This window comes from Lissotriton vulgaris, chromosome 4_1 (assembly GCF_964263255.1).
Source record: "Lissotriton vulgaris chromosome 4_1, aLisVul1.2, whole genome shotgun sequence".
Lineage (NCBI taxonomy): Eukaryota > Metazoa > Chordata > Amphibia > Caudata > Salamandridae > Lissotriton > Lissotriton vulgaris.
Window position 1 is genome coordinate 920,979,902 of NC_141691.1, and position 19,275 is coordinate 920,999,176.

General features: G+C 46.0%; 1 protein-coding gene across 1 annotated transcript in view; it reads left to right on the top strand.

Moving 5' to 3' along the window:
* The window catches only part of SYCP2L (synaptonemal complex protein 2 like), a 1,791,741-nt gene that overhangs the window by 1,202,375 nt on the left and 570,091 nt on the right, over positions 1–19,275 (top strand). Inside the window, exon 28 of the mRNA XM_086966882.1 lies at positions 14,529–14,682. Coding sequence (XP_086823008.1) covers positions 14,529–14,682 — 154 coding nt within the window. The remainder of the gene's footprint in view (positions 1–14,528; positions 14,683–19,275) is intronic.

A 19,275-nucleotide genomic window follows, 5' to 3' on the forward strand; every position in this document is an offset into this window, starting at 1 on the left:
AAGTAAGGGGTCAAAACAAATACAAGCCAACAAGCTAGATCGCTACATGATGCCCTGGAGTTCCCCTACGAAGTCGAAGCGTTCTCAGTCGATGGGGAGTGACTCTTTGGGATCTTCAGTGGAACCTACGCTCACTGACGTTAGCGGCCATCAACGGAGTCCTCGCTGGGTCAGAAGATGGAGGCATTGGACAATAAACTTGACACTGTCACCATAGAGGTTAATTTGATGCGGTCCGACCTTACGAAGGCGAGAAAGTCAAATCGCTTGATATTAAGACCGCTAGCCTAATTGATGATATGGCGCTGCTGCAGCAGGAGGTACGTGATCTTAAGACTTCTTGGGATCTAACAAACCGGAAACTCGACAAATACGAAGGGAGAGCCAGGCGTAATAACATACGCACCCTTGGGGTGCCTGGGAAGTCAGAGGGACCGGCCCCAGACTTGTTTTGAGATTTTCTTGTTTGAAGGATTATTTGAAATGTGTTTTTCTCTTTTTTTCCTTTATGACATCAGGGGTAACTGCTGTGACTGTATTGTTTCCATATCATTTCAATGTCAAACATTAGACGAGGCTTGGGGATTAGTGTGCTTAGTTGGAATGTGAACGGCCTTGGGGACAAAATTAAGAGGGAGATGATCAGTCAGTTGGTTTGGAGACACGCCCCAGACATGGTGCTGCTACAGGAGATGCATCTTTTTGGGAATCGTTGCATGGCCCTACATAGAGGGGGTTACACATTGTCAGCTCACGTGGGATTTACCTTGGGGTCCAGAGGGGTTGGGGTTTTGGTGAGAAAATCCTTTCCCTTAACGGTCCAGTCCGCCTGGTTTGATCAGTGAGGTTGGTATGTAGGCATATCGGGGCAGTGGGAGGGGAGGACGGTCACCTTTGTTTCCGTCTGTGTTCCGCCTGGCCTCCAATCTGATACCTTCCGTGACTTGGGTTCTATTTTCCTTACTTTGCCATTGGGCCTCCTTGTGATGGGGGGGGACATCAATGCGGTGGTGGATGGGGAGATAGACAGACACCCGGCCCGGGCCCTGAGACCGGCGCGGAGGTGGCTTCCCCAATTTCTTAGAAACAACTGGGCTTGAGGACAGCTGGAGGGTGCGAAACCCAAGGGAGGTACACTACACACGTGTCCACCGCGTACCACTGGCTGTCTAGGATTGACTACGTGCTGGTGCCAGCAGCACAGGCAAATGTGTTTCGGGAGGCTCGGCACTTGGGGAGGGGCATCTCAGACACTCTCCAGTCTGGCTCCAGTTGGAGTTTGACCAGTTTGATGTAGGAAGGATTGCCCCTATCGGTGGCGGTGCATGGCGCTTGAGAGACCCCACTATTAAGAAGTAAATCATCAAGATTTCTGATAGGTACGTTCAAGAGAATGCGGGTATGGTGGGCTTGGCACATACTTTGTGGGGTGAGGCTTTATCCCTGATTGCGGTGAAAAAAAAGGAAAGACAGGCGAAAATGGAGAGGGTGGAGGCAGAGGAGTCTAGGGCGGCGACCCCGGAGGGACTACACCAGCTTAAATTGTGGCAGAACGAATATAAGGGCCTCGCTAGAGATAAGGCTTGGGCGCACAATGAGGAGATTCAGAGTCGGGTGTACGAACACGGCGATAAGGCCGGAAAACTGATAGTGTGGCTTGAAAGGGGTGAGAGGCCATCGCGGCTTGTACCAGAAATACAGGGAGAGGACTCTAGTACACTCACGGAACCGCAGGCCGTAGCGGATAGGTTTACGGAGTACTATAATTCGATATATACCTTGGATGGGGTGTATACAGAGGCCGACAACAGTGCAATGATAAGACATTCCAATGCCCATGTTGTCAGACGAAAACCCGGAGTATTTTGAGTCCCTGCCCTAACAGATGACGAGGTGGCGCAGGCCATCAGAGGGGTGCACTCTGGGAAAGCTGAGGGCCCGAACGGGATTCCCATAGAACTGTATAAACTAAGCGCCAATAGGCTTGCCCCATTTCTTCGTTCCATGTTGGTGGAATACATAGCAGAGGGACAGCTTCTATACAACCAGCAGGTGGTAAATATAGTGGCAATTCATAAGGTGGGTAAGCCCAAGACGCTCTGCTCGTTGTACAGACCCATCTCGTTGTTGAACGCGGAGCCAAAAGTTCTGGCGAAAATGCTGGCGATGAGATTGGCTAAGGTCATTACTTCGTTGGCTGCATGGGGTGCTGGGCAGAACCCCAACGATTCAGGAGCCCGTGGTACTGGTATCTTTGGATGCCACTATGACTTTTGATAGGGTTGAGAGGCCGTACTTATTCGCAGTGCTGGGGAAGTTGGGCTTCGGTCCAGAGTTTGTGAACTGGGTGCGCCTCCTGTATGCGCAGCGCCTGGCCAGAGTAGTGGTGAATAATCGAAAGTCTACTGACTTTCTCCTTGGTAGGGGCACAAGACATGGATGTCCCGGGTCCCCGCTCCTGTTTGCTTTGGCCTTGGAGCCCTTGCTGGCTTGGGTCTGGTGGGATTGCGAGATCTGTGGGCTACGATTGACGTTGGAGTGGGAAGACAAAATCTCCTTATACGCTGACAATATTTTGCTCTACCTCACCAACCCGAGGGGGTCCCTCACCTGTTTTCTTGATGTGCTTGCTATCTTTTGTAGATATTCTGGATTTGCAATAAACTGGTCGAAGTCAGTGCTTTTTGTCCTTACGGGTGAGCAGCCAGCTGTCCCTGGGAACTGTCCGATATAAATTGAGCCGATAGGGTTTAGATATCTAGGCATCTATGTCATGCTTGACCCGAAGTTTCGCTTTGCTAACAACCTTGGCCCCCCCTGACTCAATTTAAAGGGGACGTGGCACGCTGGAGGGGGCTTCTGCTCTCCCTGCTGGGCAGGGCAGTGCTATTTAAGATGTTCTTAACTCTAAACTCACCCTCCCCTGGTATGACGGGGGGATAGGGTTGCCAGACTTAAGGAAATACTACTGGGCCTCCCAACTAGCAGGGGTGAATCCTACTATATACGTGCGACCCGGGGTATGCCATGGACCATTGGCAAGTACCGGGTGGAGATTTCACCAGGGCGCTCGATGCTAGGGCTCGCCGGTTTCCCCTTGTGGGGCCAACGGCGCATGCCGTTCAGATGTGGGTCGCGGCTCACCAATACCTCGGGTGGGAAGGTGAGCTCACGCTTGCAACGACCGATATGGAGTTGAAAGAAACTGGGGAGCTTATGGAAGTCCAAGGGGTTTGATAAGTGGGACCTAATTGGGATTACACATATCAAAGATGTTTGGGGGAAGGACGGGGTGCACACATTCCGCTCACTCAAGCAACAATATCACCTCCACGACCATAAACACTTCGGTTACCTCCAGATCAGGCATGCCTTGCTTGCAAACATCTCCAAGGACATGACACTTCCTGATGCCTCCCCCCTTGAGGATCGGATATTAGAGGCCACCTCCCTGAAAAGATAATTTCATTAATCTACAAGAAGCTTATTAACCATACAGAGGACCCACTGATACCTCTAAAAATGCAATGGGTCGAGGACGGGATAGAACTGGACAATGAGGACTGGCAGGAGGCGGTCTCTTCTCCACGGGTGGTTGCGATACAGATGAGGCTTAGGCTGGTACAATTGAATATTCTCCATAGGTCTTACATTACGGGCCCCGTCTGGTCCGCATGGGACGCTCGGAGGATGGGGAATGTAGGAGGGGCTGTGGGGAGCTTGGAATATTTATTCATATATTCTGGCACTGTACCTGGGTGAGGGAGTAATGGGTGATGCAGCCTGAAGCACGCAGGTGCATACTGAACGTTGCGGATCCCACAGACCCGAATACTTATAGGAAGCAATGGGTCACGTTAGTGTGTATGGTCGCCAAACATTATATCGCACAGTTGTGGAAAGCCAGCCGCCCGAGTCGAGAAGTGGGTGGAGGACTTGGACTGGTGCTTGTTCAGGGAAAGGTCGGTATACATGGCGAGGGGGTGCCCTGGGAAATGGGGGAAGGTCTGGGAGGCCTGGAATCATTACCGACTAGATGTATGTGTACCCCTGGCGTGTCCAGAAGAGGTGGAAGCGCATGTGTCCCCTTGATATATTACCCATATTTTGAATTTACTATTTGAATATATGGATATGCACTTATGAAACCGCAAGAAATGCTATTGTCACCTGATGCTTTTCTTTGTAATTTGTTAATAAAAAGATTTTTTTACAAACCTGAGCGCATGCTCTTGGTAAGTTAGTGGAATTTCAATATCCTTGAAAGGAATGTATTCCGTTGGAGGTTCATATTCTTTATAGAAGTGAAACACCTTAGTTACTGGATTTGCTTCAGTGAATATAATCCACGAATAGAATACCTCTGTCTGATGATATTCATGTGCCTCTATCACACAAAGTACCTTACCACCTCTTGCTGATAGGCCATTTCTTCTAAGTTTTATAGTGATGGCTTTTCTTAAATTTTCTGGGATGATTATAGCATCATCGTCGGTCTCTTGGAGACCTGTGAAGTTTAAAACTCGTATGGCTGCATCTGTTGCAGCTCCATTTGAGTTGTTGTCCTCGTTTTCCGTCATTTTGTTGGCTGAAAATTTGCAGAGCAAGTTTCAAGGAAACAAAGATAAGGTGCACAATATTTTGGAACACTGTATCCTTTAACGTTGAACAAACCAAAAACTAATACATAGCTTTTTCTTCCTACTCAGTTATGGCGGATATTATCCTTTTACCCACTCCAGGCGTTATTGGAGTATTTTATGGGAAAAAGGGGTCTCTGAGAAAAGCAAGACTGAGTTACTTTAGTATCTAGCGTTAAATTAGTAACTTACCAAACGTTGGGCGCCATGTAGTGTAGTTCCTATGTTCCCAATAGACTCTGCGCATTGGAATAATATATTCTATAGTTTAGACGTAGGACTGAGGTCAACTAGGTCTCTATTGAATATGCTAAACTTAATTGTGAGTGTGCCAGCTAACTCAGAGGTCACTAGAAACTTTCTCGAATATACAAGAAGGTATTAGTTTCTGACAGCTGCATAAACATGACAACTTTGTTTCCCAAGAATAAGAATATATCTCTGAGTTGCGGAAACAATAGATAAGTATTTCACTCAGTCATTCGTGCATGCTTTGTTTCTACAGAGTTGCAGAGAAATAGAGAGACAGGAGTTTTCAATAAAAAGGGTTTATTGTAGAGTGTTCTTTCTCATGCAAGAGAAGTGAACTGCTACAATCGTTATGCAGACTGCAAAGAATAGTATTATCAAATAATACTGTAAAAGCATTGTATGGTTTCTAAGTCATATAAAAATACATACATAAATACACAGACTAAAATACTCAACTGGTGCTTCTAAAATACGCCTACCCCAATGTACCTAACCTAAGTCTAGTACGCGGGAAGAAGTAAGTATTGTGTAGCATAGGTTTTAGTTTTCTTTGTCAAGGAATCTACCAAAGGTTTCTCTAGGTTCTCCATACCTTAGTTATAATGAAAGAGGCCTGGTATCTCAGTCTCGGGACTCAATTTCCCAACACCCCGCAAGGGGAGCCAGAAACACTGGAGCTGGATTCTCAGCAGGGTAAAGGCAGCCTCTTGATTAGTGTGTCAGCTGGAGAGTCGGCTTCCTTCGGCACTTGCTGTACAGAGCTGCGTCGGACAAGTAGATAGTTGAACTGCTCCGAACCACCGTAGTTTGCTATAGCAAGTGAAGGTATATTTATACCTTGAAGGTGTTTAGGAATGCCATAGTTTGACGTAATGTTGGGCATAAGAACATCATAATGAACCCCTTGGGAATAGTTGTTCATTGTAAAACTAACTGAGTTCTTGGGGAATTCAATATTGAAGCAAGGGGAAGTCCCCTGACTGCTTAAGCGGATTTTCCAAGAAATCGTTGCGACGTGTGGTACGGGTGGAAGTATCCATGCCTGTATTTGGGTAGCATGCGCTATGCCTAAATAAGGGTATGATTTCTATGCCTATTTTAGGGCAATGTGAATTGTACCTATATAAGGGCATACATCGGGAAAATTCACTCGGAGCCTAAAACGCCACATAACAGTACCTGCAGGTCATTTGCGTAATTGTAGATTGTGCAGTTTGTTTTTAAGCACCTGGATGTGGGGGTGGATCTACATATTGAAAAGATGTGATAAAAGGGAGGAACCTTGAGCTACTCTAGAGTCTATGTGAGCTCCTGTTGCTTAGGGGTAAGCCATGCTGACTGGATTGTTGCTTCAAGAATGATTTGATCCAGTCTGGTGCAGAGCAGCAGAATCCCCCAGCTTCGACTTGGTCCACCAGGAGATTATACTGTGCCACAGTTTTGCCAGCAGTAGAGATATCATCTGATAGCTTTTCAGCAAGAAAGGATCCTCACCAAACTTCTTATGCAGTGCGATGACCACAGCATCTTTGAAGGAGCTAGGTACACATACTTGAGAAAGGGAGGAGTCACAAGAGACCAAGCAAGATCCAGGATACTAGAAAAAGCTATTTTAAGAACCTTGGAGGACAAGGATCTTTTGGTGAGCCTGAATTTTCCTTGGACAGGAGTTCAATGAGGAGTTCATTGCTAATGGGGGGAAGGTAGCTAGAATGGTGGGGTTCCTATCCTCAGGTTTGACGTAATGTGTGTTCTTACTGACCGGCATATTGTATTTTATGGTTTTATTCATGTTGATGAAAAAGGCATTAAATAAGTTGCAACATTTCTGGGAGGGAGGGAGGGAGGGAGAGAGAGGGTCAGTACTGTCAGGGCGGTTAAAGAATTCAACTCTGCTGCTCCAGCCATCAGATCAAGAAGTCTAGTTTCCTTGTTTGGAATAATTATTTTATTCTTATTGGGGTAGATTTAGTGATCCAGTGGATATACATAATGTTTCTCATACAATTGTTTTTATTTCTGAGATTTTTTGATGATTGACAGTATTAAGAACTCATTGAAGTCTGTGATTTCCTTATTGAGAGATGACCGGAATAAGAATCGACTAGTGGTACGTGCATGTCCACGTTATCAAGCCACCGTCCTTTTGAAAGAGTAGATCCTCTAGGAAGTTCCAGGGTTGCCCCAGTATTGGAACTTTCATAGATTCCCATGCTTTGTATCATTCCCCGTCGTCGGAATGGGAGCCTCGGTAGTATCACAACCATAGAAACAAAAGAGAAAAAAATAGGCCTAGGCCTCATCTCATTTTGTATCCTATCACTCTCTTTGTGTAAAAGAGACCAACATTTTGCCAGGACCAATCAGAGCAGCTTCACCCCATAGAACCTTCCTGAGAGAGCTCAGAGCCTCAGATTTTTCAACCGCACGTTGTGCTAGGGAGTCTCCACTGAGCTCTGCTCAGTTTTCTCATTCTTACTAGTTATTTCTTAAACTTTTCTACTACAATCAAGACATGTCTGACAAGGAGGAGAAGGCCTTATTCAGGTCCTGTGCCTCTTGTGGGAAAAAACGACTTTTTGTGGAGGATAAGCATGAAAACTGTATATATTGCTTATACCCGGACCACAAGGCCACTGACTGCAAGATTTGTAGGACCTGCTCTACAAAAACGCTTCGGAACAGAGAGAGACGGCTATTGACCTGGCTTCAGAAAATGAAGACTCGGAAGGAGGTGCTCTCATCAGATGAAGAGGATTCAACATCTATGGCTTCCTCTCACAGATCCAAGAAGAGGGGTAGGTCTCTTCCTTCTTCTTCAGCCGAGCCCCCTATCAAGGCCCCTCATAAGATCTCTGACAGGTCTGAGAGGGCTAAGCCCATTAAATCTCCTCACGGAAGTGAAAAGGAGAGGGAGAGGCAGGGACAGGCTCCTCGATTGGTTACAGCCACTAAGGACTAAAAGGAGGTTTCTATCACTTCTCCGTCCAAAAAGGAACAGACTGGTGAAAAATATTCTACAGTCAATCCAGGGACCGTTCCTGAGAGAAAACAGCGTCCGTCGACGACAAAAACATCAGGTAAGTCGACGACGAGTGCTTCTATGAAACTTCCTGCTGTTTCCTTGGCCCCGTCGACGGGATAGTCATCGGTGGCAGTTTCGAGGTCGACGACTTCATAGTCGTTTAAGGTACCAGGTTCGTCGACGATGACTTCTTCCTAGTCGACGATGATGAAGATCTCCGGGAAGGTGCTGTCGACGGCCTCGTCGTCGACGAAGACTACGTCAACGACAACAACGACTTTGACGCTTATGGTGATGACTACGAGTACGGCGACAAAACCGTCGACGATAATACCGTTGTCGACGTCCAAGGCTCCGTCGACTAGGTCCACTGTACCGTCAACGATTCCATCGACGATAGAGTCTTCGACTGCCGCACCGTCGACGACGGCTCCGTCGACGGGTCAAAAACTGCCATTTCCTATTCAAAAGCTGAAGATTACACCTGAAATGACGTCTCCAAGACGGGTTTCAAAGCTTCCACCTACACTGCTTCTGGATAACGAGTCGGATGAGGAAGAGGAGGATGGAGGCTAATATGGTGATACCTACAGTCCCTCAGATTTACATGTCAAATTGCAAGAGACTGACATAGAGGAATATTATGAGCATGCATATGATCAAGAGGTGCATCGCTATGTTCCTCAGGAGCGACGTCCACCTGGTTTAGGACAGGACATGGTGGCCATGCCAGCCTCTCTAATCTCTGATCTACAGATGATGCTGCAGGACTATAGAACCAGGTTTCTTTTGGACCTTTATTGCAGCCTGCGCAACCTCAGCCTCAGGTGTTGCCGCAAACGCAACCAGTGGTCATGCAGCCTCCTTCGCAAGTGGTACCTCTCACGCCAGTGGTCATACCAATGGTCCTTTCCCGGACATCGGATCCCGAGCCTGCCAATATCCTTCAGCAAGATTCCTCTTCTGATGATGTACAGGTGGTTCCTTTGACTGATCCATTGCAGGACCCAGACTTGGATCCCGGTGACAGTGGACTACAAGATCCAGACGCCACTGGTCGAGATACTTATGTTTCCCCTCCAGTCGATATAGGGGTATTCCATAACCTCATGGAGAGAGCGTCAAAGAGGTTTGGACTACCAATTAGAAGGGAAGAGTCTGAATGTTTCCTGTATGACTTCAAAGAACAATACAAAAAATCAGTCAAATCCATTCCCATAATAAAGCATGTGTGGGATGAAGGGATAAAAATCATGCAAAATTCAGCCACTGTTATCCCGGTTCTTCCTAGGCTGGAAAAGAAATATAAGGCTCCAGAGGGCAGTCCAGCTTGTATTATTGGTCAGCCGAAGCCTGATTTGGTGATCTCCCAGGCTTCTCAAAGCAAATCCAAAAACCCATCAACGCCTTTAACTACGCCACCGGACAAGGACGGTAGACGCCTGGATAACGTGGGAAAGAGGTTTTCTTCCATGGCCAGCTTGCTTGTTCGAGCAGCAAATGCTCTCGCCAGTCTAGGCAGATACGATCGCCAGATGTGGTGTGACATGAAGCCATTTGTGGAACAACTGCTGGACTCCGCGAAGGAAGAGGCCAGGAGAGTCCTTATAGAGGGAGAAAAGTCTTCCTCCGAAGTAATCGACTGTGCTATGGATATTGCTTCCACGGCTTTTCGTGCCTTAGCAGGGTCAGCAGTATTACGTCGTCAGGGCTGGCTGAGAGCCACCTGGTTTCGCCATTTGATAGGGAGATGCTTTTTGGTAAACATGTTGATGATGCCCTGCAAAGTATAAAGAAAGATACGGACACGGCGAAGTCATTGGGATCACTGAACTATCGTAAGGTCCCATTTAGAGGTGCGCGAGGCAGAGGCTTCTCTTCTTATAGAGGAAACACCGAGCAGAGATATTCCTCACAGTCTTCACAGTCTTCCAAGACTCAATATTCAAATCAACGGCAGGGACAATCGGCGTCTTTCTCCCGCCAGCCTCAGTGAGGGCGTCAGAACCGCCAAGGACGCGAGAATGCCAAGAGGCAAAAGCGGCCTCCTGGCTCTACCTACTGTTCCTTCCCTCCCAGTAACATGAGTGGGGGGCAGGATATCCTTTTGTCTGAACAGCTGGAAGTGTATAACATCGGACCAGTGGGTCCTGAATATTGTTCAGAGTGGCCATACGTTGGAATTCCAAGATCTTCCTCCAACAAGAGATCCGGGCGCCAACCGCACAAAACATCTGAGTCTGCTCCACCTCGAAGCCCACCAATTGTTCATCAAGGGGGCAATAGAACCGGTACCGCAGAGGTTTTTATTCCAGGTTCTTCCTGGTTCGGAAGACAGCAGAGACTTGGCATCCCATACTAGACCTACGAGAGCTCAACACTTATCTTATCAAACTCTCTTTCAGGATGGTCACTCTTCAAGATATTCTTCCTCTTTTTAACCCAGGTGATTTTTTGGCGTCTCTGGATTTCGAAGATGCGTATTTCCCCATACCGATACACCCAGCTCACAGACAATATCTACGCTTTACAGTGGGCAAGAGCCATTTCCAATTCAAGGTGCTTCCGTTTGGCCTTCGGTCTACACCACGGGTCTTCACCAAAGTGTTAGCACCAGTAGCAGCATTTCTACGAAAACAATCCATGGAAGTTTTCCCTTACTTGGACGACTGGCTCGTCAAGGCTCCATCTTTCAAGGAAACTTCTCAAGTCGTTACAACTTGCATCCAGTTGTTCAATCACCTGGGCCTTCAGCTAAACAAACACAAGTCAGTTCTGCAGTCCTCAAGATCCACAAGGTTCCTTGGGGCCATTTTGGACACGACACAATGCACAGCTCGTCCTTCGGAGGAACGTCAAGAAAAGTTGATCGTCTTGGCTCGCCAGGTGCTCAACAAGAAATGCCTTTCAGTCCGACAATACAAGTCCCTGCTCGGGTCGATGTCATCCTGCATACCATTAATACCGCATTGCCGGTTGCAAATGCGTCCTCTGCAAGAAGAGCTAGACAAGCAATGGTGCCAGGCAGACGGATTATTCAACGACAAGGTGTTTGTGACGCCACAAATGAGAACAGCATGTGAGTGGTGGCTAGTAAAAGACAATATCGCGGAAGGTCTGACATTCAGGATTTCACCATCCCCCCTGATTAGGACTACAGATACCTCTTTGGAAGGCTGGGGAGCAGTGCTCCGAGAGCTTCAAGTCAGCGGACTCTGGAGTCCAGACCAGCGCCAGTGCCATATACATTTTTTTGAGCTAATGGCCATTTGGTTGGCTTTGCAGGCTTTCCTTCCCAGAGTTCAAAATCAAACAGTGCTGGTCCGGACGGACAATACGACGGCCATGCACTACATCAACAAGCAAGGAGGAACGAAGTCACAAACTCTGTCCAAAGAGGCTCAGAGAATCTGGGATTCTGCGATTCTGTAGGGGATCAATTTGAAGGCCGAACACCTGGCAGGTTCTCTCAATGTCACGGCGGATGCCCTGAGTCGCCAGACAGAGGTGAATCACGAATGGTAATTGAATCAGTCCATTCTGGAGAATGTGTTCTCGGTCTGGGGGATACCGACCATCGACCTCTTTGCCTCTCCGGTGAACGCCAAATGCCGGTTCTACGCAAGCAAAGTTCACCATCAGGGATCTCTGGGAGCTCTTTCGATTGCCTGGTACGGCGCGTTCTTTTACGCTTTTCCGCCAATTCCCCTCATCCCACGAGTACTCAGGAAGATGAAGGCGGAAGCTTGCAAGATGATTTTCATTGCACCGGCATGGCCCCGGCAATTCTGGTACACAGAACTCCTTCTCTCCCAGGATCATCCAATTCGCTTGAGACCAATTCCATCCCTATTATTGAGGAATCAGGGGCAGGTGTTTCATCCGGATCAGAAATCGCTGCACTTGACAGCGTGGCTCCTGAACACAGAGAGTTCTGTCATCTGAATCTCCCCAAGGAGTGTAGAGAAGTGTTATCCCAGGCTCGGGCACCAAGCACTAATAAAACTTACAAGGCGAAATGGAAGAGGTTCTGCCTGTGGTGTCAAAGACAAGGTCTTCATCCTTAAAAATCTCTGCCTCATCAACTTTTGCCATATATACTATCATAGGCTAAGTCTGGGGTGGCGCATTCATCTGTGAAGGTACATCTTGCAGCCATATCGAGGTTTCGGCGCAGTTCTTCAGGACCGTCCTTATGGTCCTCTAGGATTGTTAAACAATTCTTGAAAGGCTTGTTTCAGATGTATCCTCGTGTTCGCCATCATCCGCCAGTTTGGCAGCTCAATCTTGACCTGGCTCAACTCATGAAAGCTCCGTTTGAGCCGGTGCACAAGGCGGACTTGAAATTCCTGTCTTGGAAACTTGCCCTCCTCTTAGCTCTAACATCAGCGAGAAGAGTTAGTGAGCTTTAAGCCCTATCCATAGTGCATCCATTCCTTCAATTCAAAAAGGATGTGCTTATTCTTCGCACCAATCCGAAAATTTTTCCGAAGGTGCTGTCTGAGTTCCACTTGAATGAACCTTTGATTTTAAAGTCTTTCTTTCCGCCCCCTTCTACGCCTGCGGAACGCACATTACATTCTTTGGACGTTCAAAGATGCTTGAAATTCTACTTAGAATGCACACGACCCTTTCGAAAATCATCCCAATTATTTGTGTCCTACAGCGCACCACGGAAGGGGTTTCCTTTGCGAAGAGTGGCATTTCCCGCTGGATCTCAAGTGCGATTCAATTCTACAATCACGAGGCGGGCAAGCCACTGGACAGAAAGGTCTGTGCACATTCCACAAGGTCTGTGGCATCGTCTGTGGCTCTTATCTCTGGAGTCACCATTAAGGACATATGCAGGACGTGGAGCAGTACTCATACCTTCACGAAACACTACTGGCTGGAATCTGCAGGACGAGGCGACGGGGCTGTTGGTCAAGCAGTTCTGAAGAATCTTTTTCATTGAGAGGTGAGCTTTCCCTACAGTCCCTCCTTCCTGGTGAGCACATTTTGTTTCTTGTTTTTGTTATGCTATAAGTATTGCTATGTGGTTATGTGATACCATGTATCTACAAAATGTGTCTTGGTAATTTACTGCTAGCTACTCTGATACAAAGCATGGGAATCTATGAAAGTTCTAATACTGGGGCAAGAAAACAAGTTACTTACCTGTAACTTTGGTTCCCCAGTATTGGTAACTTTCATAGATTACCATGCGCCCACCCTCCTCCCCTGGGAAAGCTCGGTCTTTTTACAGAGTTAGTGGCGGTTTGCACAACGGCTACGAAAATCTGAGGCTCTGAGCTCTCTCAGGAAGGGTCTATGGGGTGAGGCTGCTCTGATTGATCCTGGCAAAATGTTGGTCTCTTTTACACAAAGAGAGTGATAGGATACAAAATGAGATGAGGCCTAGGCCTATTTTTTTCTCTTTTGTTTCTATGGCTGTGATACTACCGAGGCTCCCATTCCGACAATGGGGAATAATACAAAGCATGGGAATCTATGAAAGTTACCAATACTGGGGAACCAAAGTTACAGGTAAGTAACTTGTTTTCATTGTTGGTAACGATGAGGCCCTGGAGGCTGCATGGGTTCTTTCAAATTCAGGTGTCATGACAATTTGGAGTAGTGTTTTGACTTGTATTTTCTTTCGATCTGAAGGGAAACCTTCCACCTGTGTTAATGCTTGCGAAATATTCAAATCTCCCAGGAGTGGTGGTGCAGAGGATGAACATTGCTTTCTTGTCAGAATACGATAACCCATTTGCTTGGTCGTCTTAGACACCCTGAATTAGTTTAAGGAGTTATTGGTGAGGAAAAAATGAAAAACCATTCTCCCCCAACTATATGCTGCTTAGTAACCGCAAACCACTAAAGGTGAGGGAGATGAAGGAGACCACTTTCACATCCTTCTATATGTTAATTGAAGGGCAAGTGAAAGTACTGTCGCTTTGCTTCGGATAACGCCTAACTTTAAGGAAGAGCCTCACCTACTATGTTGTGGCATACTTCATCATAGGGTCTCATCCATGTGTTGGGGTGGGCTCAATCATTAAAAGATTACCTCGTGTGATAGAGCGAGGAATTGAGTACAAATGCTAGGGATGCCCCCAGATAATATGAAACTCACTGACACGATTAAAAGTGGTGGCGTTTTATGCAATGGTCGGGCATAGGTTGTCTCCTATAATATAATTAACATAGTGTGTGAAATTTGCGTAAACTTTTCTAGCGAAAGTGCAGAACTTTGCAAAATACATTTTGATGGTATCTCGAGTGATTTTTCTGTATGAGGTTATACCTCCCACAAGAAAGCAATGTGTGATACCAATTGGAGATTGGGTGAAAGAAAAAAATCTTAGACGTTTTCAACACAAACCAGCCTCCTTCAGAACAAAATGTGGCATTGTGGGAAATGGTGAAAGCTTTCTACATTTCACACAACACGAAATTCAGGAATTGTGAAAGATTACGCTGCTGTAACAAAGATGTTACATATGCAGAGATGGCTTACATTGCAGCTCACTGTTTATTTCAAGCACTGGGTCGGTATACGTCGAAGAGAATTAGGGTTTGGCAAAGGTTAATATGTTAATTCTGTGTTTTTCTCTTTTTTTTGTTAGCCAAGCAACTATCGAGATCATCTTTTTTCTGACACCAACTATGACTCGGCAAGCCACGGTAGTGAAATGAGTTGGGTTTCGGAACAAAAGAAAACATTCTTAAAATCTGCTGATTATACTCGAAAAAAGCCAAGAACTAGAAGTAGGATGAAAGGTAAGAATGGAGGACAGTATTGTTTGTGGCACTGCCTGCGCTCCAGAGCATTGTACCGTGGAATGGGGGTGTGAGCAGGAGGCGCATATAATAGTCCATTTCTTGCCTGACCAATTGTAAAGCTCTCTGATACCCTACTAGGGTCAAGTCCAGGCTATATAAAACTATATAAATAAATACACATGTGGAGTACATGATTGCACTCCTAGGGCCATGGGATAAATTGGATTAGAACATTTGAATGTTGGGAGCTCTGTTGAAGACAATGGACTGGCTCCAGGCTTATATTGGCTGATTTGAGCCTGGAGCTACAACATTACAATGGTGTCTTCCTGTTCCTCCCTTTAAAATTTAGAACATTCTACCCTAAGTGGGTGAAATTTTCTAATATCCTTATAGCCCTTCTGCCTCGGGCTATACCAGTTGTTAAATGCCTTCACCCTTGTTAAAGGCCCTGAACCCAAGTTATACCTTGAGGCTCAAGCCTATGACTCTGATTCAGGGCCTTTAACAAACGGCATAGCCCTCTGCAGCGGGCTATAAGGTTATATTATGTGGACTGTGCATTTAAAAGTAGGTTTCTTGGATGCAGTATCCGTTTCAAACACACAAAACCTAGATTGTTACTGGGAGCTCTTTTTGCCCTAGTGCAACGAAAGCCTCTAACTGTTGGCCCGGTGAATATTTAGGTCCTCATTTAGGGACTGGTGGATGATGGGCATCTAGAAACACATTTGCAGATGCCCAACCATGGTTTGTTTGCAGTGCTGGAGCCTCCGCTACCTCTGCCGCTGGAAACCTTTAGCTGGAGGCCCGTCCACCAGAGGACTACTGGCTGTTCAGCAGGGGGAAGCCTTTCCGATGTAGAGCAGCTTTTCTGAACAAACACCCCCACCTCTGCTCTGTCATTGGGTTTCATTTAAAAAAAAAGTTTTTCAGAAATCCATCCTCATTGTGGTTCTTTCAGGAAAAAAAACTAAATCGGCAGCGCTGTACCTTTAGCTTTTTACCTGAATCTGCTCCAGCTGTGTCATCGGAAGCATGTAAGGTTCAGAGATCCACACACTAGGTGGTGATCTCTAGGTTCGGCAGGCAGGCCACCGCTGGGTTGATGGGGCATGGTCTTTGATCTGAGTAGGTTGATAGGGGCAAGATATCCACTCAGAGTTGATGGATGACCTGCCAAGGGTGTAAAGGGTACAGTAGTCTGTTCTTATAAGTCCCTGCATTAATCTCTAACCAAACCTGCTTGCTAGACGGTAAGAGGTGGGCATTTGTTTTTTAATACATTGTTAATAAAAATCACATAGGCTTGTTGCTCCTGCAGAGGCTCCTTCCTTTTTTTCAGATTCGCTAACAATTTCCGCCCTCCCAAATATCGGTTCTCATTGGGCAATTTAACATTTAAAGTTGATACAGAAGCAAGCCAGAGTCTACCAGTGCTATTGAAGTCACAGTTTGTCCCCAAGAAACGCAAAGTTCTATGCTTCTTGTTGGGTTTTTACGGCGAATTGAGTATGCAAGGTTCTTGATGGCTGCTCATTTGAATTCTCTGAATGAACACATGGAACGTAAAACTGAACAGAATTGCGAACACCGTTTTGAGACCTCTCATCATGGTTTTAACAGATTCCCAGTATTGCATTGAAAAAAAAAGTTTTTTGTATAATGCTATATACTGCCAGGTGGCCCCTTCGAACCCCTAAAATGAAGTCCCACTGAGGGGGGAGGTGAGAAATGCAAAAGCAAAAAAGCGTTAAAGTGAGAAAATACCGTATTATGGAATTTAAAGTTTGGGGGTTTTTGTCCATAGATCAGACATTCGCAATTTATTTTACCATACTGCTAACAAGTGCTGGTTATACAAGTCAGTACTATCCGGAAACATGTTCCTTTACTAGTACTTAAAAAATATGCTGGCATCAATGTTGACATATAACGTCATTTTAAAGTGAGTAGTAGAGCTTGCAGAGCCATATGGATCCTAGGGCCAAGTAGGCCAAGACACCTAAGGTGTGGCTTTGCCCACCATGTCAGCACTCCAGTAATATAGGCCACAGAGTGGCTGTGCAGCTACCTACCTTCTGAAACACCCTGCTAAAAGTTTAATCTCAAGTAAGGCATATGCCCATCAGGCAAGCACGTTCTTGATCAATATTACAGAGGATTCTTCTGGGACACCTTCTGCTTCAGCATCTAGCACACCTGAAAAATGACATCACTATGTTGTCTGAGAGGTATTGTCATGTGCTGTTGGTTTTTAATGATGTAATACTGCACATTAAAATAAAACCCAAACTCCCTCAAATCTTATTCACCAAGTATGTCCCCACCAGGAAAACGTGTTCTTGCTCTCCCCTAAGCCCACCCAAAGCTAAACAAGCACTGGGAAAGCCAATAGGTCTCGTCATTTAGGGGGATGTATGATTGAACAACTACTGCCTAAACCACGAATTCCTTAACCACGAATGCTAAACATCGAGCAATGCCAAACAACTACATTTCTAACAACGAGTTCCTAAACCACAAAATATTTCTAAATTGTTCGTTACCCATTTTCACCAATATGTTCTTTTTAATGCACATGTTTTGGACATTTAAAAATATATATATATATATAATAATAGAACATGTTTTAAATAAACAATAGTCAGTTGATAATCCTTAAATTAGCGTATATTCTAATAGACAGTCATATTTTTGAAAAACGAAGTACATAAAGTCAGTAATTAACGCTAGGAAACACTGACCTTAGCAGGCGTTTGCCACCGGTCCTGGTCGCCTGCCGAGTGAGTCATGCGGGGAGGGAGGGAGGGGGGGGGGGGGGGGGCAATGAGCATGACAGTTCTTATGAGGCGCGGATGGGAGAGACTCGCGAACGCCCTGTACCCAGTCACCGAACCACCAGCACCAATGCCAGACAATTCCCTACAAAGTTATTCCCCTGATGTGCTGCCAACCTGGAAGAATGTAATCTGGCTGCAGCCCCGCAATGGTCTGTGCCCGCATGCCAGTTACCGAATAATTCATGTTTTAGGGGGTGCAGTCGTGGATTAAATTGAGCTGCTAACTCTGATGATGAAAGCAGGCAGCCCCGCAATAATCAGAACATGCATGCCAGTTGCTGAGTGAGTCATGCCAGGGGGCAATGAGCATGACAGTTCTTGTGATGCTATTCCACCGACGTGCATCCAAGCTGGAAGGATGAAGTCCGGCTGCAGCCCCGCAATCGTCTAATCCCACCAGACATGTTTTAAATTGAGGTGCTAAATAGGATGCTATTGCCCCGACGTGGAAGGATGAAGTCCGGCTGCAGCCCCTCAATCGTCTGTGCCCACATTCCTGTGACCGAATAAATCATGTTTTAGGGGGTGCAGTCATGGATTAAATTGAGATGCTAATGATGAAGGCAGGCTGCAGCCCTGCAATAGTCAGGCCACGCATGCCAGTTGCCGAGTGAGTCATGCCAGGGGGCAATGAGCATGACCGTTCTTGTGTGAGAGTGCAGACATTTTTTAAATCGAGGTGCTACGCTACGCAGGACGCTATTCCCCCGACGTGCCTGTGGTTTTCGTGGTTTAAGTAAGTCGTTGTAAATGATGTCGTTGTTAACGGATTAGTCGTTGTTCGGGATTCGTGGTTTAGGTGACTAGTTAATCAAACTTAGTTGTTTAGGATGTTTCCCCATTTAGGGATGTTTAGTATGTTTCCATATGTTATATAAATTGATTAAATGAAAGAAAATCTCCATTGTTGTATTACGTAACTTAGAATTTGCATGTAACGTGTTGTAGATTTGAAAAGGTAAAGAAGGAACTGTGTAGGCATTTTTGAAAGTGAAAAAATATATATATTTTTTATAAAGATGTTGATATTTCTAGTAAAACACTCCATTGTTTAAATAAAGTATAATTTCAAAATAGTACAGACAGGAAAATAAATTCTAAATATTTTTCGAAACACAGAATGATGTTTGTAAGTCAAAGTTGAAAGTGACTAGGTGAGTTAGATTAAACAAAGACAATGCAGACAAACATGAGACAAAGAGGTGAAACAGATTCAGACAGACCTAGACAAGCAGATAGATTAGAGATATAGAGACTGACGCGACAGAACCGACAGGTAGGTAAGGCAGATGGGAATGGACAGACCAATCTATAAAAACGGGCAGACCGCAACAGACCTAGCTGGAGGCCATTGTTGAGATAAGGGCCGGACTAGGAACACAAACCAGCCCTGTTAGTTCTGGCGGACTGGCCCCAGGGGGAGGGAGGAGAAATGATGCTAGTGAGACGCCGCACTGCTTTCACTTTAGCACTGCTGCCGCTTTTATCTGAAAGAAACAGGTTAGTATTAGATTCCTTACCTTAGAATATCCCCAGGCGTCAGACTGGATTTGGAAACTTTTGCGTAGCAGTACCCTTGCGCGTCGATAGGCGTTGTCTGTGCCTCCGCGTCCGTCGTCGGCGTCGTTGGCGCCGTGATGACGTCGTCAGAATACTTGGATGCCGCCCTCGCTGACGTCAGTTCTTCTTTTTTCCATGCCAGCAAGCGCCGATCTGGAGAAAGTAGTACCCATAGTCAATTTTTGAC